Source organism: Oncorhynchus mykiss, chromosome 26, assembly GCF_013265735.2.
Source record: "Oncorhynchus mykiss isolate Arlee chromosome 26, USDA_OmykA_1.1, whole genome shotgun sequence".
Taxonomy (NCBI): Eukaryota; Metazoa; Chordata; class Actinopteri; order Salmoniformes; family Salmonidae; genus Oncorhynchus; species Oncorhynchus mykiss.
This window is the reverse complement of record NC_048590.1, coordinates 8,683,279-8,706,432: the sequence shown is the minus strand read 5'-3', so window position 1 is coordinate 8,706,432 and position 23,154 is coordinate 8,683,279. Positions and strand designations below refer to the sequence as shown.

The following is a 23,154-nucleotide window of genomic DNA, read 5'->3' as shown; positions in this document are numbered from 1 at the left end:
CACTGCTCCCTAACTCTCTGTCTCCGGGTGTAGATATGTGTCTCACTGCTCCCTAACTCTCTGTCTCCGGGTGAAGATATGTGTCTCACTGCTCCCTAACTCTCTGTCTCCGGGTGAAGATATGTGTCTCACTGCTCCCTAACTCTCTGTCTCCGGGTGAAGATATGTGTCTCACTGCTCCCTAACTCTCTGTCTCCGGGTGAAGATATATGTCTCACTGCTCCCTAACTCTCTGTCTCCGGGTGTGTCTCACTGCTCCCTAACTCTCTGTCTCCTGGTGAAGATATGTGTCTAACTGCTCCCTAACTCTCTGTCTCCGGGTGTCGATATGTGTCTCACTGCTCCCTAACTCTCTGTCTCCGGGTGTAGATATGTGTCTCACTGCTCCCTAACTCTCTGTCTCCGGGTGTAGATATGTGTCTCACTGCTCCCTAACTCTCTGTCTCCGGGTGTAGATATGTGTCGCACTGCTCCCTAACTCTCTGTCTCCGGGTGAAGATATATGTCTCACTGCTCCCTAACTCTCTGTCTCCGGGTGTAGATATGTGTCTCACTGCTCCCTAACTCTCTGTTTCTGGGTGTAGATATGTGTCTCACTGCTCCCTAACTCTCTGTCTCCGGGTGAAGATATGTGTCTCACTGCTCCCTAACTCTCTGTCTCCGGGGTGAAGATATGTGTCTCACTGCTCCCTAACTCTCTGTCTCCGGGTGAAGATATGTGTCTCACTGCTCCCTAACTCTCTGTCTCCGGGGTGAAGATATGTGTCTCACTGCTCCCTAACTCTCTGTCTCCGGGTGAAGATATGTGTCTCACTGCTCCCTAACTCTCTGTCTCCGGGTGTAGATATGTGTCTCACTGCTCCCTAACTCTCTGTCTCCGGGTGTAGATATGTGTCTCACTGCTCCCTAACTCTCTGTTCTAGGTGAAGATCTGTGATATGCAGATGCGGGGTACCCCTCGTGACCTCCTGCCCGGTGATCCTATCTGCAGCCCTGTGGCCACAGTCCTGGCTGAGGCCACCACACAGCTCATCAGGATCCTGCACCACACGGACCACTGGACACACTGCATCAACAAGATCATGATGGAGAGGCTACACAAAATCAAACCCTGCTTCAGAGACTCAGCCAACGGTACTGGAGGAGGAGGTGAGAGGAGAGGAGGGGAGGGGGGGGAGAAGGGAGGAGGGGAGGGGAGAGGAGAGGAGGGGAGAGAGAGAGAGGGGAAAGGAGAGGCGGGAGAGGAGAGGAGAGGAGAGGGGGAGAGGAGAGGGGAGGGGAGGAGAGAGGAGAGGAGAGGAGGGGGGAGAGGGGAGGGGGGGAGAGGAGGGGAGAGAGAGGGGAGGGTAGGAGAGGAGAGGGGAGAAGAGGAGAGGAGGGGAGAGGAGGGGGGAGAGGAGAGGAGGAGACGAGAGGGAGGAGAGGAGAGGAGGGGAGGGGGGGGGAGAAGGGAGGAGGGGAGGGGAGAGGAGAGGAGGGGAGAGAGAGGGGAAAGGAGAGGCAGGAGAGGAGAGGAGAGGAGAGGGGGAGAGGAGAGGAGAGGGGAGGAGGGGAGGAGAGAGGAGAGGAGAGGAGGGGGGAGGGGGGGAGAGGAGGGGAGAGAGAGGGGAGGGTAGGAGAGGAGAGGGGAGAAGAGGAGAGGAGGGGAGAGGAGGGGGGAGAGGAGAGGAGGAGACGAGAGGAGGGGAGGGGGGGGGAGAAGGGAGGAGGGGAGGGGAGAGGAGAGGAGGGGAGAGAGGGGAAAGGAGAGGCAGGAGAGGAGAGGAGAGGAGAGGGGGAGAGGAGAGGAGAGGGGAGGAGGGGAGGAGAGAGGAGAGGAGAGGAGGGGGGAGAGGGGAGGGGGGAGAGGAGGGGAGAGAGAGGGGAGGGTAGGAGAGGAGAGGGGAGAAGAGGAGAGGAGGGGAGAGGAGGGGGGAGAGGAGAGGAGGAGACGAGAGGGAGGAGAGGAGAGGAGGAGACAAGGGGAGAGGAGAGGGGGGAGAGGAGAGGAGGAGACTAGAGGGGGGAGAGGAGAGGAGGAGACAAGGGGAGAGGAGAGGGGTGAGAGGAGATGAGGAGACAAGGGGAGAGAAGAGGGGGAGAGAAGAGTAGAGGAGGTGAGAGGACAGAGAAGAGAGGTTGAGGAGAGGTGAGAGGACATTAGAGAAGGGAGGTTGAGGAGAGGAGAGAGGAGGTGAGAGGACATTAGAGAAGGGAGGTTGAGGAGAGGAGGTGAGAGGACATTAGAGAAGGGAGGTTGAGGAGAGGAGAGAAGGTGAGAGGACATTAGAGAAGGGAGGTTGAGGAGAGGAGACAAGGTGAGAGGACATTAGAGAAGGGAGGTTGAGGAGAGGAGGTGAGAGGACATTAGAGAAGGGAGTTTGAGGAGAAGAGAGGAGGTGAGAGGACATTAGAGAAGGGAGGTTGAGGAGAGGAGGTGAGAGGACATTAGAGAAGGGAGTTTGAGGAGAGGAGAGGAGGTGAGAGGACATTAGAGAAGGGAGGTTGAGGAGAGGAGGTGAGAGGACATTAGAGAAGGGAGTTTGAGGAGAGGAGAGGAGAGAGGTGAGAGGACATTAGAGAAGGGAGGTTGAGGAGAGGAGGTGAGAGGACATTAGAGAAGGGAGGTTGAGGAGAGAGGACATTAGAGAAGGGAGGTTGAGGAGAGGAGAGGACATTAGAGGAGGGAGGTTGAGGAGAGGAGAGGACATTAGAGGAGGGAGGTTGAGGAGAGGAGAGAGGAGGTGAGAGGACATTAGAGAAGGGAGTTTGAGGAGAGGAGAGGGGGTGAGAGGACATTAGAGGAGGGAGGTTGAGGAGAGGAGAGGAGGTGAGAGGACATTAGAAAAGGGAGGTTGAGGAGAGGACATTAGAGGAGGGAGGTTGAGGAGAGGAGAGAGGAGATGAGAGGACATTAGAGGAGGGAGGTTGAGGAGAGAGGAGGTGAGAGGACATTAGAGAAGGGAGGTTGAGGAGAGAGGTGAGAGGACATTAGAGAAGGGAGGTTGAGGAGAGAGGTGAGAGGACATTAGAGAAGGGAGGTTGAGGAGAGGAGAGAGGTGAGAGGATATTAGAGAAGGGAGGTTGAGGAGAGGAGGTGAGAGGACATTAGAGAAGGGAGGTTGAGGTGAGAGGACATTAAAGAAGGGAGGTTGAGGAGAGATGTGGACTTCACTCTCTGCTTTGTGTCATGTCACCAAGGCAGTTTAAAGTACAGTAGACCAACATATCTCCTGTAGTAGGTGTCACATCTGGGTCTGGAACACCTTGTTAGTGCATGGATCTTGTTAGGGCTTCTGTTGCTCATTGGATAACGTTAGGGCTTGTGTTGCTCATTGGATAACGTTAGGGCTTGTTGCTCATTGGATAACGTTAGGGCTTGTGTTGCTTCATTTGAATTTCCTGACTTTTCCACATGTTGACCAGCCTGATTTAAACATAATTTCTGTGAGTTAATATTAAAAGGCCCACAGTCAGCACCATCACATGTACAGTAACACATCATGTGACACATCAGGTCAGAGGTTAAAGAAGAGTCGTTCGGTGCAGAGCAGAGAGGAGCATGACGCCCAGAGGGACTCGTCCAGGGACCCCCAGAGAGGGGAGGAGGAGAGGGGCCGGCCAGGACACGGGAGCCGCCAGGGGCATGGAGGTCTGGGGGAACTCTCTGACCACCACCTCAGGACCCTCTGTACAGAGGTCTGTCTATCTATTGACTGAGCTTTTGTTGTGATTACCAGTCTTTATTAGCCTGGGTACCATTCTGTTTCTGATATTATTCCACAATGTTTTTGGCATGACTGTGGAATGTTAGCACAAACATACTGGTACCCAGGCTAATAGTTTATAATTTATTTGAAAGAAACACTTGACAACACCTTGACACACCACACCTTGACACACCACGCCTTGACACACCACACCTTGACACACCACACCTTGACACACCACACCTTGACACGCAACACCTTGACACACCTTGACAACACACCTTGACACACCACACCTTGACACACCACACCTTGACACACCACACCTTGACACACCACACCTTGACACACCACACCTTGACACACCACACCTTGACACACCACACCTTGACACACCACACCTTGACACGCCACACCTTGACACGCCACACCTTGACACACCACACCTTGACACACCACACCTTGACACACCACACCTTGACACACCACACCTTGACAACACCTTGACACCCCACACCTTGACACCACACACCTTGACACACCACACCTTGACACACCACACCTTGACACACCACACCTTGACAACCCACACCTTGACAACCCACACCTTGACACCCCACACCTTGAAACCCCACACCTTGACACACCACACCTTGACACACCACACCTTGACACACCACACCTTGACACACCACACACCTTGACACACCACACACCTTGACACACCACACCTTGGCACACCACACACCTTGACACACCACACCTTGACACACCACACCTTGACACACCACACCTTGACACACCACACCTTGACACACCACACCTTGACACACCACACCTTGACACACCACACCTTGACACACCACACACCTTGACACACCACACACCTTGACACACCACACCTTGACACACCACACCTTGACACACCACACCTTGACACACCACACCTTGACACCCCACACCTTGACACACCACACCTTGACACCCCACACCTTGACACACCACACCTTGACACACCACACCTTGACACACCACACCTTGACACACCACACCTTGACACACCACACCTTGACACCCCACATCTTGACACACTACACCTTGACACCACACCTTGACACACCACACCTTGACACACCACACCTTGACACACCACACCTTGACACACCACACCTTGACACCACACCTTGACACACCACACCTTGACACACCACACCTTGACACCCCACATCTTGACACACCACACCTTGACACACCACACCTTGACACACCACACCTTGACACCCCACATCTTGACACACCACACCTTGACACCACACCTTGACACCCCACATCTTGACACACAACACCTTGACACCCCACACCTTGACACACCACACCTTGACACACCACACCTTGACACACCACACCTTGACACACCACACCTTGACACACCACACCTTGACACACCACACCTTGACACACCACACCTTGACACCCCACATCTTGACACACCACACCTTGACACACCACACCTTGACACACCACACCTTGACACCCCACATCTTGACACACCACACCTTGACACCACACCTTGACACCCCACATCTTGACACACCACACCTTGACACACCACACCTTGACACACCACACCTTGACACACCACACCTTGACACCCCACATCTTGACACACCACACCTTGACACCACACCTTGACACACCACATCTTGACACACCACACCTTGACACACCACACCTTGACACACCACACCTTGACACACCACACCTTGACACACCACACCTTGACACCCCACACCTTGACACACCACACCTTGACACCCCACACCTTGACACACCACACCTTGACACACCACACCTTGACACACCACACCTTGACACACCACACCTTGACACCCCACACCTTGACACACCACACCTTGACACACCACACCTTGACACACCACACCTTGACACACCACACCTTGACACACCACACCTTGACACCCCACATCTTGACACACTACACCTTGACACCACACCTTGACACACCACACCTTGACACACCACACCTTGACACACCACACCTTGACACACCACACCTTGACACCACACATTGACACACCACACCTTGACACCCCACATCTTGACACACCACACCTTGACACACCACACCTTGACACACCACACCTTGACACCCCACATCTTGACACACCACACCTTGACACCACACCTTTACACACAACACCTTGACACACCACACCTTGACACACCACACCTTGACACCCCACACCTTGACACACCACACCTTGACACCCCACACCTTGACACACCACGCCTTGACACACCACACCTTGACACACCACACCTTGACACCCCACATCTTGACACACCACACCTTGACACCACACCTTGACACACCACACCTTGACACACCACACCTTGACACACCACACCTTGACACACCACACCTTGACACCACACCTTGACACACCACACCTTGACACCACACCTTGACACACCACACCTTGACACACCACACCTTGACACACCACACCTTGACACACCACACCTTGACAACCCACACCTTGACAACCCACACCTTGACACACCACACCTTGACACACCACACCTTGACAACACCTTGACACACCACACCTTGACACACCACACCTTGACACACCACACCTTGACACACCACACCTTGACACACCACACCTTGACACCACACCTTGACAACCCACACCTTGACACACCACACCTTGACAACACCTTGACACACCACACCTTGACACACCACACCTTGACAACACCTTGACACACCACACCTTGACACACCACACCTTGACAACACCTTGACACACCACACCTTGACACACCACACCTTGACAACCCACACCTTGACACACCACCTTGACAACCCACACCTTGACACCACACCTTGACACACCACACCTTGACACACCACACCTTGACACAACACCTTGACACCACACCTTGACACAACACTTTGACACACCACACCTTGACACACCACACCTTGACACCAAACCTTGACACCACACCTTGACACAACACCTTGACACACCACACCTTGACACAACACCTTGACACACCACACCTTGACACACCACACCTTGACACACCACACCTTGACACACCACACCTTGACACACCACACCTTGACACACCACACCTTGATACCACACCTTGACACACCACACCTTGACACACCACACCTTGACACACCACACCTTGACACCACACCTTGACAACCAACACCTTGACACACCACACCTTGACAACCCACACCTTGACACACCACACCTTGACACAACACCTTGACAACCCACACCTTGACAACCCACACCTTGACACACCACACCTTGACACAACACCTTGACACACCACACCTTGACACAACACCTTGACACCCCACACCTTGACAACCCACACCTTGACACACCACACCTTGACACACCACACCTTGACACCACACCTTGACAACCCACACCTTGACAACCCACACCTTGACACAACACCTTGACAACCCACACCTTGACACACCACACCTTGACACCACACCTTGACACACCACACCTTGACACACCACACCTTGACACCACACCTTGACAACCCACACCTTGACACAACACCTTGACAACCCACACCTTGACACACCACACCTTGACACAACACCTTGACAACCCACACCTTGACACACCACACCTTGACACAACACCTTGACAACCCACACCTTGACACACCACACCTTGACACACCACACCATGACAACCCACACCTTGACACACCACACCTTGACACACCACACCTTGACACACCACACCTTGACACACCACACCTTGACACACCACACCTTGACACACCACACCTTGACACACCAAACCTTGACACACCACACCTTGACACACCACGCCTTGACACCACACCTTGACACCACACCTTGACACACCACATCTTGACACACCACACCTTGACACACCACACCTTGACACCCCACACTTTGACACACCACACCTTGACACCCCACACCTTGACAACCCACACCTTGACAACCCACACCTTGACACACCACACCTTGACACACCACACCTTGACACACCACACCTTGACACCACACCTTGACACACCACGCCTTGACACCACACCTTGACACCACACCTTGACACACCACATCTTGACACACCACACCTTGACACACCACACCTTGACACCCCACACCTTGACACACCACACCTTGACACCCCACACCTTGACAACCCACATCTTGACACCCCACACCTTGACACACCACACATTGACACACCACACCTTGACACACCACACATTGACACCACACCTTGACACCACACCTTGACACCACACCTTGACACACCACACCTTGACACCACAACCTTGACACCACACCTTGACACACCACACCTTGACACACCACACCTTGACACCACACCTTGACACACCACACCTTGACACCACACCTTGACACCCCACACCTTGACACACCACACCTTGACACACCACACCTTGACACACCACACCTTGACACCACACCTTGACACACCACACCTTGACACACCACACCTTGACACCCCACACCTTGACACACCACACCTTGACACACCACACCTTGACACACCACACCTTGACACCCCACATCTTGACACACCACACCTTGACACACCACACCTTGACACACCACACCTTGACACACCACACCTTGACACACCACACCTTGACACACCACATCTTGACACACCACACCTTGACACACCACACCTTGACACCACAACCTTGACACCACACCTTGACACACCACACCTTGACACACCACACCTTGACACCACACCTTGACACACCACACCTTGACACACCACACCTTGACACCACACCTTGACACCACACCTTGACACCCCACACCTTGACACACCACACCTTGACACACCACACCTTGACACACCACACCTTGACACACCACACCTTGACACCCCACACCTTGACACACCACACCTTGACACACCACACCTTGACACACCACACCTTGACACCCCACATCTTGACACACCACACCTTGACACACCACACCTTGACACACCACACCTTGACACACCACACCTTGACACACCACACCTTGACACACCACACCTTGACACACCACACCTTGACACAACACCATGACAACCCACACCTTGACACACCACACCTTGACACCACACCTTGACACACCACACCTTGACACCACACCTTGACGCAACACCTTGACAACACACCTTGACAACACACCTTTACACCACACCTTGACACCACACCTTGACACACCACACCTTGACACACCACACATTGACACACCACACCTTGGCACCACACCTTGACACCACACCTTGACACACCACCTTGACACACCGCACCATGACGACACCGCACCATGACAACATTTCACCATGACAGCACCGCACCATGACAACACCGCGCCATGACAGCACCGCACCATGACAACATTTCACCATGACAGCACCGCACCATGACAACACCGCGCCATGACAACATTTCACCATGACAGCACCGCACCATGACAACACTGCACCATGACAACATTTCACCATGACAGCACCGCGCCATGACAACACCGCTCCATGTCACCACCGCACCATGACAACACCGCGCCATGACAACATCGCGCCATGACAACATCGCGCCATGACAACACCGCACCATGACACCACCGCACCATGACAACACTGCACCATGACAACACCGCACCATGACAACACCGCACCATGACAACACCGGACCATGACAACACCGCACCATGACAACACCGCACCATGACAACACCGCACCATGACACCACCGCACCATGACACCACCACACCATGACACCACCGCACCATGACAACCCCACACCATGACAACACCGCACCATGACAGCACCGCACCATGACAACACCGCACCATGACAACCCCGCACCATGACAGCACCGCACCATGACAACAGAGGCAGCTCTTATGTTGCAGTTCAAGCTAAATAAACTACAGTATGTGATGTAACATCAGGATATTTATAGTGGTAATAACTGTGTAATTTACATGTCATATTTAAGTAGCACGTTGCTCATTGTGAACTGGAGCAGCAGTTGCTATTTCAGAGGTCGCGGTCTGTCCTAAAGGCCTTCCGTGTTGAACTCTTAGGTGTGGCCTGTGCTGGCGGTGATGGGGGGTGCCGACGCAGGGCTGCGCGTTGGGGGGCGCTGTGTTCACAAACAGACCGGTCGGCATGCTACTCTCCTGGGCGTGGTGAAGGAGGGGAGCACCTCAGCCAAGGTGCAGTGGGACGAGGCTGAGATCACCATCAGGTATTAACATTATGGTTGACCCTGCAGGTCCTGGTACCCTGGTCCCAGATCTGTTTGTGCTCTCTTGTCTGATGGAATTCTCATGGCTTGACAATGGCAAGGGAATAGGCAGAATCTGATCTGAGAACAGACTAAGGTATTGGTAGAAACTGATCTGAGAACAGGCTAAGGTCTTGGTAGAAACGGATCTGAGAACAGGCAGGCTAAGGTCTTGATAGAAACTGATCTGAGACCAGGCTAAGGTCTTGATAGAAACTGATCTGAGAACAGGCTAAGGTCTTGATAGAAACTGATCTGAGAACAGGCTACGGTCTTGATAGAAACTGATCTGAGAACAGGCTAAGGTCTTGATAGAAACTGATCTGAGAACAGGCTAAGGTCTTGATAGAAACTGATCTGAGAACAGGCTAAGGTCTTAAGAGAAGCAAAGCGTCATAACCGTCATAATCGTCTGAATAAATATCTACACTGGCTGATAGATAGTATCTACACTGGCTGATAGATATATACTGGCTGATAGATAGTATCTACACTGGCTGATAGATATATACTGGCTGATAGATAGTATCTACACTGGCTGATAGATAGTATCTACACTGGCTGATAGATAGTATCTACACTGGCTGATAGATAGTATCTACACTGGCTGATAGATAGTATCTACACTGGCTGATAGATAGTATCTACACTGGCTGATAGATAGTATATACACTGGCTGATAGATAATATATACATTGGCTGATAGTATCTACACTGGCTGATAGATAATATATACACTGGCTCATAGATAGTATCTACACTGGCTGATAGATATACACTGGCTGATAGATAGTATCTACACTGGCTGATAGATCTACACTGGCTGTATTGACTGGCTATGTTCACATCAATATGCTGTAAACCTCCATCACCCAGCTCTGTTTCAGTACTTTCCTCCATAACCACCCACCCCACCATGCTTCTAGCCACCCTCATCCACTACCATTATTACCTCCTGTATAGTCATCCATTATCCTCCCAAGGACTTATCCACCATCATCCATATCCCGTACGTAACCTATTGACTCGTTCATTGACTGGTCCCTTCTCTGCATGGTACCATTGTACCGCCAGCCCTCCTCCACCCATCCACCTAGCCTGGTCCCAGATCTGTTAATGCAAGGCAAACTCCTGAGGTGTCATTGTTGTCATGCTAAACATTGACGTGACAAATCCATAAGGAGATAGCAAGAGAGTAGAAACAGACTGGCACCCAGGGCAGACTACAATCCCTCCCTCCCCCAGACTACCATCCATCCATCCCCCAGACTACCATCCATCCCCCAGACTACCATCCATCCCTCCCCCAGACTACCATTCATCCATCCCCCAGACTACCATCCACCCATCCCCCAGACTACCATCCATCCCCCAGACTACCATCCCTCCCCCAGACTACCATCCATCCCCCAGACTACCATCCATCCCCCAGACTACCATCCCTCCCCCAGACTACCATCCCTCCCCCAGACGACCATCCATCCCCCAGACTACCATCCATCCCCCAGACTACCATCCATCCTCCCCCAGACTACCATCCACTCATCCCCCAGACTACCATCCCTCCCCCAGACTACCATCCCTCCCCCAGACTACCATCCATCCCTCCCCCAGACTACCATCCATCCCTCCCCCAGACTACCATCCCTCCCTCCCCCAGACTACCATCCATCCCTCCCCCAGACTACCATCCATCCATTCCCCAGACTACCATCCATCCATCCCCCAGACTACCATCCATCCATCCCCCAGACTACCATCCATCCCTCCCCCAGACTACCATCCATCCATTCCCCAGACTACCATCCATCCCCCAGACTACCATCCCTCCCCCAGACTATCATCCATCCCTCCCCCAGACTACCATCCCTCCCCCAGACTACCATCCATCCCCCAGACTACCATCCCTCCCCCAGATTACCATCCATCCCTCCCCCAGACTACCATCCCTCCCCCAGACTACCATCCATCCATTCCCCAGACTACCATCCATCCCCCAGACTACCATCCATCCCCCAGACTACCATCCCTCCCCCAGACTACCATCCCTCCCTCCCCCAGACTACCATCCATCCCCCAGACTACCATCCACCCCCCCCCAGACTACCATCCATCCCCCAGACCACCATCCATCCCCCAGACTACCATCCATCCCCCAGACTACCATCCATCCCCCAAACTACCATCCATCCCCCAGACTACCATCCCTCCCCCAGACTACCATCCATCCCTCCCCCAGACTACCATCCCTCCCCCAGACTACCATCCATCCATCCTCCAGACTACCATCCCTCCCCCAGACTACCATCCCTCCCCCAGACTACCATCCCTCCCCCAGACTACCATCCATCCTCCACTCCTCTACCATGTCTTCCTCTCTTCCTCTCCTTCTCTCCTTACTCTGTGTTTCCTTTGTGTTCCTCCACCTCTGGTTCTTGGTTAAAGCTTCCCATCTTTCTGGTCGCCTAGTGACACTCCCCTGTACAACCTGGAGCCCTGCGAGCCGCTGCCCTTTGACGTGGCACGCTTCCGAGGCCTCACCGCATCCCTGCTCCTCGACCTCACCTATCTCACCTCCATCCACGAGGACGCTGGGAAGCTGAGCGCCCGGCGCCACGAGAAGAGGCACCGTAGCAGCGGAGGCCACGATACGACGACGACGGCGACGACCGCCACGACAAACGACGACTTCAACAACAAAACTGGTGAGACGGAGCAGAGCCACCAACACAGGGTCTCCCCAGACCCCAAAGACACTACAACAACAACAGGGACCGTCACCACGACGACAACCTCTGATCTGAGGGTGTCACACAGCCTGGACGAGGTCAAAGCCCACGCGGTGCCCAACTCGAAATCAGAGAGCGAGATCTCCTCCTGCGCCTTGGACTCCCAACACCAGGGTGGAGGAGGACCAGAGACCCTCTCCCCTGCTCCTCAGACCCCCCAGGAGGGCAACAGGAGGAAGGGCCATGAGGGCCGAGGCCACGATGGCTCTCCCGCCTCAGGGGCCAGTCAGTCTGAGATCCATGCGGTGCAGCTGTCCTACCTCTACCTGGGGGCCATGAAGGCCCTCAGCACCCTGCTCTCCTGCTCCAAGTATGTTGAGCTGCTGCTCATACCCAAGGTTAGTAATCTGTCATCAGGGTTGTGGGTTCGTATCCCGCATTGCTCTCACAGCATATAGTACCTCTCAGAGAAATGCGTAAAATGTCTCTGGCCCCAAGAATAATGTATATGTGTTTAGTCAATTACAGTGTCTGCTAATGGCCCACTCTGTAATAGGTCCAGGTTCAATCAAGGTGTCTGCTATTGGCCCACTCTGTAATAGGTCCAGGTTCAATCAAAGTGTCTGCTATTGGCCCACTCTGTAATAGGTCCAGGTTCAATCAAGGTGTCTGCTATTTGCCCACTCTGTAATAGGTCCAGGTTCAATTAAGGTGTCTGCTATTGGCCCACTCTGTAATAGGTCCAGGTTCAATCAAGGTGTCTGCTATTGGCCCACTCTGTAATAGGTCCAGGTTCAATCAAAGTGGCTGCTATTGGCCCACTCTGTAATAGGTCCAGGTTCAATCAAGGTGTCTGCTATTGGCCCACTCTGTAATAGGTCCAGGTTCAATCAAGGTGTCTGCTATTGGCCCACTCTGTAATAGGTCCAGGTTCAATCAAGGTGTCTGCTATTGGCCCACTCTGTAATAGGTCCAGGTTCAATCAAAGTGTCTGCTAATGGCCCACTCTGTAATAGGTCCAGGTTCAATCAAGGTGTCTGCTATTGGCCCACTCTGTAATAGGTCCAGGTTCAATCAAAGTGTCTGCTATTGGCCCACTCTGTAATAGGTCCATGTTCAATCAAGGTGTCTGCTAATGGCCCACTCTGTAATAGGTCCAGGTTCAATCAAGGTGTCTGCTATTGGCCCACTCTGTAATAGGTCCAGGTTCAATTAAGGTGTCTGCTATTGGCCCACTCTGTAATAGGTCCAGGTTCAATCAAGGTGTCTGCTATTGGCCCACTCTGTAATAGGTCCAGGTTCAATCAAGGTGTCTGCTATTGGCCCACTCTGTAATAGGTCCAGGTTCAATTAAGGTGTCTGCTATTGGCCCACTCTGTAATAGGTCCAGGTTCAATCAAAGTGTCTGCTAATGACCCACTCTGTAATAGGTCCAGGTTCAATTACAGTGTCTGCTATTGGCCCACTCTGTAATAGGTCCAGGTTCAATCAAGGTGTCTGCTAATGGCCCACTCTGTAATAGGTCCAGGTTGAATCAAGGTGTCTGCTAATGGCCCACTCTGTAATAGGTCCAGGTTCAATCAAGGTGTCTGCTATTGGCCCACTCTGTAATAGGTCCAGGTTGAATCAAGGTGTCTGCTAATGGCCCACTCTGTAATAGGTCCAGGTTCAATTACAGTGTCTGCTAATGGCCCACTCTGTAATAGGTCCAGGTTCAATTACAGTGTCTGCTAATGGCCCACTCTGTAATAGGTCCAGGCTCAGCCGGAGCCTGCTCCCTGTGGACACAATGCAGACCTGAACGCCGGGTCCACTCCTAGTGGCGCAGCGCCCTCGCCCGTGTGCCAGGAGGAAGTTGAGATGAGGGCGGCACTGCAGTTCCTGATGCGTCACATGGTCAAGCGGGCCGTGATGAGGTCACCCATCAAGCGAGCGTTAGGATTGGCCGATTTGGAGAGAGCCCAGGCCATGATCTATAAATTGGTGGTCAGCGGGCTGCTGGACGAACACTGCAGTGGGGGCAAGTCCAGACCTGGTGAGTAACACTGAGGGAAGTAACATGTTGTTTGTTAGGGAAGGCTTTTCCATCTCTGGCCCTGGACTGGGGCCCTCCTGGGGCCCTCCTGGGGCCTTCCTGGGGTCTTCCTGGGGTTTTCCTGGGGTCTTCCTGGGGCCCTCCTGGGGTCTTCCTGGGGTCTTCCTGGGGCCTTCCTGGGGTCTTCCTGGGGCCTTCCTGGGGTCTTCCTGGGGTCTTCCTGGGGCCCTCCTGGGGCCTTCCTGGGGTCTTCCTGGGGCCTTCCTGGGGCCCTCCTGGGGTCTTCCTGGGTCCTTCCTGAGTCCTTCCTGGGGTCTTCATGGGGTCTTCCTGGGTCCTTCCTGGGGCCCTCCTGGGGTCTTCCTGGGGTCTAAACATATATTGATGTGGTTGACAACACATCCAGGATTACAAGCTAGCTAGCTACTTACCTTGAAGGCTTCTCAGACGATCTGATGTTGTAACGTGTCAAGAAATTTAAAGAGAAAAAAACCTCTGTACTAACTCTGTTCTAACTCTGTAACTCTGTTCTAACTCTGTTCTAACTCTGTAACTCTGTTCTAACTCTGTAACTCTGTTCTAACTCTGTAACTCTGTACTAACTCTGTACTAACTCTGTTCTAACTCTGTAACTCTGTTCTAACTCTGTAACTCTGTTCTAACTCTGTAACTCTGTACTAACTCTGTACTAACTCTGTACTAACTCTGATCTAACTGTTCTAACTCTATCTCTGTACTAACTCTGTACTAACTCTGTACTAACTCTGTACTATCTCTGTACTAACTCTGTACTAACTCTGTACTAACTCTGTACTAACTCTGTACTAACTCTGATCTAACTCTGTTCTAACTGTGTTCTAACTCTGTAACTGTGTTCTAACTCTCTACTAACTCTGTTCTAACTGTGTTCTAACTCTGTAACTGTGTTCTAACTCTCTACTAACTCTCTACTAACTCTGTTCTAACTCTGTTCTAACCCTGTAACTCTGTTCTAACTCTGTTCTAACTCTGTTCTAACCCTGTAACTCTATACTAAGTGTGTGTGGTCTCTCTCCCTGTGTGTTAGCTGACCCAGAGTGTGAGGAGGGTGTGCAGGGAGAGCAGCAGGCCCAGACCCCCATCACCACCAGCCCCTCTGCCTCCAGCACCACCTCCTTCATGAGCTCCTCTCTGGAGGACACGACCACAGCCACTACACCTGTTACTGACACAGAGACCGTCCCTGCCTCGGAGTCCCCTGGGGTCATGCCTCTTAGCCTGCTCAGGTAAATAGAACCTCTATATATACACACACACACACACACACACACACACACACACACACACACACACACACACACACACACACACTGTGGATACCTTTTAACGTCAAGCCATTTATAAAAATGTCTCGTCTTCACAGGCAAATGTTCTCAAGCTACCCAACCACCACTCTGCTGCCAACGCGTCGCGCCCAGACGCCCCCGGTGTCTTCTCTCCCCACGTCTCCCTCTGATGAGGTGGGCCGGAGACAGAGCCTCTCCTCCCCTGAGACCCAGACCTCCAGACCAGCCAACAGGACAGGGACATGTATGTACTACACACACACACACACACACACACACATAGACACAGAGCCTCTCCTCCCCTGAGACCCAGACCTCCAGACCAGCCAACAGGACCGGGACATGTATGTACTACACACACACACACACACACACACACACACACACACACACACACACATACACACACACACACATAGACACAGAGCCTCTCCTCCCCTGAGACCCAGACCTCCAGACCAGCCAACAGGACAGGGACATGTATGTACTACACACACACACACACACACACACGTACACACACACACACACACACACACACACACACACACACACACACACACACACACACACACACACACACACACACACACACACACACATATAGACACAGAGCCTCTCCTCCCCTGAGACCCAGACCTCCAGACCATGGTAACATCCAGTTTGTCTCTGTATGTGATGTTAACATCCTGTTTGTCTCTGTATGTGATGGTAACATCCAGTTTGTCTCTGTATGTGATGGTAACATCCTGTTTGTCTCTGTATGTGATGGTAACATCCTGTTTGTCTCAGTATGTGATGGTAACATCCTGTTTGTCTCTGTATGTGATGGTAACATCCTGTTTGTCTCAGTATGTGATGGTAACATCCTGTTTGTCTCTGTATGTGATGGTAACATCCAGTTTGTCTCTGTATGTGATGGTAACATCCTGTTGATCTCTGTATGTGATGGTAACATCCTGTTTGTCTCAGTATGTGATGGTAACATCCTGTTTGTCTCTGTATGTGATGGTAACATCCAGTTTGTCTCTGTATGTGATGGTAACATCCTGTTGATCTCTGTATGTGATGGTAACATCCTGTTTGTCTCTGTATGTGATGGTAACATCCTGTTGATCTCTGTATGTGATGGTAACATCCTGTTTGTCTCTGTATGTGATGGTAACATCCTGTTGGTCTCTGTATGTGATGGTAACATCCAGTTTGTCTCTGTATGTGATGGTAACATCCTGTTGGTCTTTGTATGTGATGGTAACATCCTGTTTGTCTCTGTATGTGATGGTAACGTCCTGTTTGTCTCTGTATGTGATGGTAACATCCTGTTTGTCTCTGTATGTGATGGTAACATCCTGTTTGTCTCCGTATGTGATGGTAACGTCCTGTTTGTCTCTGTATGTGATGGTAACATCCTGTTTGTCTCTGTATGTGATGGTAACTTCCTGTCCTCTAATTATTGTCCTCTCTAGCCCTGTCGGACCCCAGCAGCAGACTATCCACCTCCCCTCCCCCCCCGGCCATCGCTGTGCCCCTCCTGGAGATGGGCTTCTCTCTGAGGCAGATCACCAAAGCTCTGGAGGCTACAGGGACAGGTACAGACTTCACTCTACATTACCTCATACCAAGACTACAGGTACAGACTTCACTCTACATTACCTCATACCAAGACTACAGGTACAGACTTCACTCTACATTACCTCATACCAAGACTACAGGTACAGACTTCTCTATACATTACCTCATACCAAGACTACAGGTACAGACTTCACTCTACACTACCTCATACCAAGACTACAGGTACAGACTTCTCTATACATTACCTCATACCAAGACTACAGGTACAGACTTCACTCTACACTACCTCATACCAAGACTACAGGTACAGACTTCTCTATACATTACCTCATACCAAGACTACAGGTACAGACTTCACTATACACTACCTCATACCAAGACTACAGGTACAGACTTCACTATACATTACCTCATACCAAGACTACAGGTACAGACTTCACTATACACTACCTCATACCAGGACTACAGGTACAGACTTCACTATACACTACCTCATACCAAGACTACAGGTACAGACTTCACTATACATTACCTCATACCAAGACTACAGGTACAGACTTCACTATACACTACCTCATACCAAGACTACAGGTACAGACTTCACTATACATTACCTCATACCAAGACTACAGGTACAGACTTCACTATACATTACCTCATACCAAGACTACAGGTACAGACTTCACCATACACTACCTCATACCAAGACTACAGGTACAGACTTCACTATACACTACCTAATACCAAGACTACAGGTACAGACTTCACCATACACTACCTCATACCAAGACTACAGGTACAGACTTCACTCTACATTACCTCATACCAAGACTACAGGTACAGACTTCACTCTACATTACCTCATACCAAGACTACAGGTACAGACTTCTCTATACATTACCTCATACCAAGACTACAGGTACAGACTTCACTCTACACTACCTCATACCAAGACTACAGGTACAGACTTCTCTATACATTACCTCATACCAAGACTACAGGTACAGACTTCACTCTACACTACCTCATACCAAGACTACAGGTACAGACTTCTCTATACATTACCTCATACCAAGACTACAGGTACAGACTTCACTATACACTACCTCATACCAAGACTACAGGTACAGACTTCACTATACATTACCTCATACCAAGACTACAGGTACAGACTTCACTATACACTACCTCATACCAGGACTACAGGTACAGACTTCACTATACACTACCTCATACCAAGACTACAGGTACAGACTTCACTATACATTACCTCATACCAAGACTACAGGTACAGACTTCACTATACACTACCTCATACCAAGACTACAGGTACAGACTTCACTATACATTACCTCATACCAAGACTACAGGTACAGACTTCACTATACATTACCTCATACCAAGACTACAGGTACAGACTTCACCATACACTACCTCATACCAAGACTACAGGTACAGACTTCACTATACACTACCTAATACCAAGACTACAGGTACAGACTTCACCATACACTACCTCATACCAAGACTACAGGTACAGACTTCACTCTACATTACCTCATACCAAGACTACAGGTACAGACTTCACTCTACATTACCTCATACCAAGACTACAGGTACAGACTTCTCTATACATTACCTCATACCAAGACTACAGGTACATACTTCACTCTACACTACCTCATACCAAGACTACAGGTACAGACTTCTCTATACATTACCTCATACCAAGACTACAGGTACAGACTTCACTCTACACTACCTCATACCAAGACTACAGGTACAGACATCTCTATACACTACCTCATACCAAGACTACAGGTACAGACTTCTCTATACATTACCTCATACCAAGACTACAGGTACAGACTTCACTATACACTACCTCATACCAAGACTACAGGTACAGACTTCACTATACATTACCTCATACCAAGACTACAGGTACAGACTTCACTATACACTACCTCATACCAGGACTACAGGTACAGACTTCACTATACACTACCTCATACCAAGACTACAGGTACAGACTTCACTATACATTACCTCATACCAAGACTACAGGTACAGACTTCACTATACATTACCTCATACCAAGACTACAGGTACAGACTTCACCATACACTACCTCATACCAAGACTACAGGTACAGACTTCACTATACATTACCTCATACCAAGACTACAGGTACAGACTTCACTATACACTACCTAATACCTAGACTACAGGTACAGACTTCACCATACACTACCTCATACCAAGACTACAGGTACAGACTTCACCATACACTACCTCATACCAAGACTACAGGTACACACTTCAAGTCAAATGTTGTTGGTCACATACACATGGTTAGCAGATGTTAATGCGAGCGTAGCGAAATGCTTGTGCTTCTAGTTCTGACAATGCAGCAATAACCAGTGAGTAATCTAACAATTCCACAATAACTACCTAATAAACACAAGTCTAAGTAAAGAAATGAATAAGAATATTTACATAAAGATATATGAATGAGTGATGGTCGAACGGCATAGGCAAGATGCAGTAGATGGTATAGAGTACAGTATATACATATGAGATGAGTAATGTAGGGCATGTAAACATTATTAAAGTGACTAGTGATCCATTTATTAAAGTGGCCAATGATATCAGGTCTGTATGTTGGCTGCAGCCTCTCTATGTTAATGATGGCTGTTTGACAGTCTGATGGGACAATGATATCTATGTTAGTGATGGCTGTTTGACAGTCTGATGGGACAATGATATCAGGTCTGTATGTTGGCAGCAGCCTCTCTATGTTAGTGATGGCTGTTTGACAGTCTGATGGGACAATGATATCAGGTCTGTATGTTGGCAGCAGCCTTTCTATGTTAGTGATGGCTGTTTGACAGTCTGATGGGACAATGATATCAGGTCTGTATGTTGGCTGCAGCCTCTCTGTGTTAGTGATGGCTGTTTGACAGTCTGATGGGACAATGATATCAGGTCTGTATGTTGGCAGCAGCCTCTCTGTGTTAGTGATGGCTGTTTGACAGTCTGATGGGACAATGATATCAGGTCTGTATGTTGGCAGCAGCCTCTCTATGTTAGTGATGGCTGTTTGACAGTCTGATGGGACAACGATATCAGGTCTGTATGTTGGCAGCAGCCTTTCTATGTTAGTGATGGCTGTTTGACAGTCTGATGGGACAATGATATCAGGTCTGTATGTTGGCTGCAGCCTCTCTGTGTTAGTGATGGCTGTTTGACAGTCTGATGGGACAATGATATCAGGTCTGTATGTTGGCAGCAGCCTCTCTGTGTTAGTGATGGCTGTTTGACAGTCTGATGGGACAATGATATCAGGTCTGTATGTTGGCTGCAGCCTCTCTGTGTTAGTGATGGCTGTTTGACAGTCTGATGGGACAATGATATCAGGTCTGTATGTTGGCAGCAGCCTCTCTGTGTTAGTGATGGCTGTTTGACAGTCTGATGGGACAATGATATCAGGTCTGTATGTTGGCAGCAGCCTCTCTATGTTAGTGATGGCTGTTTGACAGTCTGATGGGACAATGATATCTATGTTAGTGATGGCTGTTTGACAGTCTGATGGGACAATGATATCAGGTCTGTATGTTGGCAGCAGCCTCTCTGTGTTAGTGATGGCTGTTTGACAGTCTGATGGGACAATGATATCAGGTCTGTATGTTGGCTGCAGCCTCTCTGTGTTAGTGATGGCTGTTTGACAGTCTGATGGGACAATGATATCAGGTCTGTATGTTGGCAGCAGCCTCTCTGTGTTAGTGATGGCTGTTTGACAGTCTGATGGGACAATGATATCAGGTCTGTATGTTGGCAGCAGCCTCTCTGTGTTAGTGATGGCTGTTTGACAGTCTGATGGGACAATGATATCAGGTCTGTATGTTGGCAGCAGCCTCTGTGTTAGTGATGGCTGTTTGACAGTCTGATGGGACAATGATATCAGGTCTGTATGTTGGCTGCAGCCTCTCTATGTTAGTGATGGCTGTTTGACAGTCTGATGGGACAATGATATCAGGTCTGTATGTTGGCAGCAGCCTCTCTGTGTTAGTGATGGCTGTTTGACAGTCTGATGGGACAATGATATCAGGTCTGTATGTTGGCAGCAGCCTCTCTATGTTAGTGATGGCTGTTTGACAGTCTGATGGGACAATGATATCAGGTCTGTATGTTGGCTGCAGCCTCTCTATGTTAGTGATGGCTGTTTGACAGTCTGATGGGACAATGATATCTATGTTAGTGATGGCTGTTTGACAGTCTGATGGGACAATGATATCTATGTTAGTGATGGCTGTTTGACAGTCTGATGGGACAATGATATCAGGTCTGTATGTTGGCTGCAGCCTCTCTGTGTTAGTGATGGCTGTTTGACAGTCTGATGGGACAATGATATCAGGTCTGTATGTTGGCAGCAGCCTCTCTATGTTAGTGATGGCTGTTTGACAGTCTGATGGGACAATGATATCAGGTCTGTATGTTGGCTGCAGCCTCTCTATGTTAGTGATGGCTGTTTGACAGTCTGATGGGACAATGATATCTATGTTAGTGATGGCTGTTTGACAGTCTGATGGGACAATGATATCTATGTTAGTGATGGCTGTTTGACAGTCTGATGGGACAATGATATCAGGTCTGTATGTTGGCTGCAGCCTCTCTGTGTTAGTGATGGCTGTTTGACAGTCTGATGGGACAATGATATCAGGTCTGTATGTTGGCTGCAGCCTCTCTGTGTTAGTGATGGCTGTTTGACAGTCTGATGGGACAATGATATCAGGTCTGTATGTTGGCAGCAGCCTCTCTGTGTTAGTGATGGCTGTTTGACAGTCTGATGGGACAATGATATCAGGTCTGTATGTTGGCTGCAGCCTCTCTATGTTAATGATGGCTGTTTGACAGTCTGATGGGACCGCCGAGTGTTGTAGTGTGTAAAAATCACCTGTCCTCGGTTGAAACCCTCACTACCGAGTTCCAAACTGCCTCTGGAAGCAACGTCAGCGCGAGAACTGTTCGTCGGGAGCTTCATGAAATGGGTTTCCATGGCCGAGCAGCCGCACACAAGCCTAAGATCATCATGCGCAATGCCGAGCGTCGGCTGGTGTGGTGTAAAGCTCGCCGCCATTGGACTCTGGAGCAGTATAATCGCATTCTCTGGAGTGATGAAGAACGCTTCACCATCTGGCAGTCCGACTGACAAATCTGGTTTTGGCGGATGACAGGAGAACGCGAACCTGCCCTAATGCATAGTGCCAACTGTAAAGTTTGGTGGAGGAGGAATAATGGTCTGGGGCTGTTTTTCATGGTTCGGACTAGGCTCCTCAGTTCCAGTGAAGGGGAATCTTAATGCTACAGCATACAAGGATATTCTAGACTATTCTGTGCTTCTAACAAGTTTGGGGAAGG

The 23,154-nt window shown here is 50.3% G+C and overlaps 1 protein-coding gene across 1 annotated transcript in view; it reads left to right on the top strand.

Annotated features, from left to right (window-relative positions):
- Window positions 1-23,154, top strand: part of LOC110527031 (probable E3 ubiquitin-protein ligase HERC1) — a 241,573-nt gene that overhangs the window by 99,440 nt on the left and 118,979 nt on the right. Inside the window, exons 39-46 of the mRNA XM_036964527.1 lie at window positions 924-1,149; window positions 3,497-3,678; window positions 9,870-10,033; window positions 12,518-13,199; window positions 14,554-14,836; window positions 15,903-16,101; window positions 16,239-16,405; window positions 17,628-17,750. Of these exons, the coding sequence (XP_036820422.1) occupies window positions 924-1,149; window positions 3,497-3,678; window positions 9,870-10,033; window positions 12,518-13,199; window positions 14,554-14,836; window positions 15,903-16,101; window positions 16,239-16,405; window positions 17,628-17,750 (2,026 nt within the window). The remainder of the gene's footprint in view (window positions 1-923; window positions 1,150-3,496; window positions 3,679-9,869; window positions 10,034-12,517; window positions 13,200-14,553; window positions 14,837-15,902; window positions 16,102-16,238; window positions 16,406-17,627; window positions 17,751-23,154) is intronic.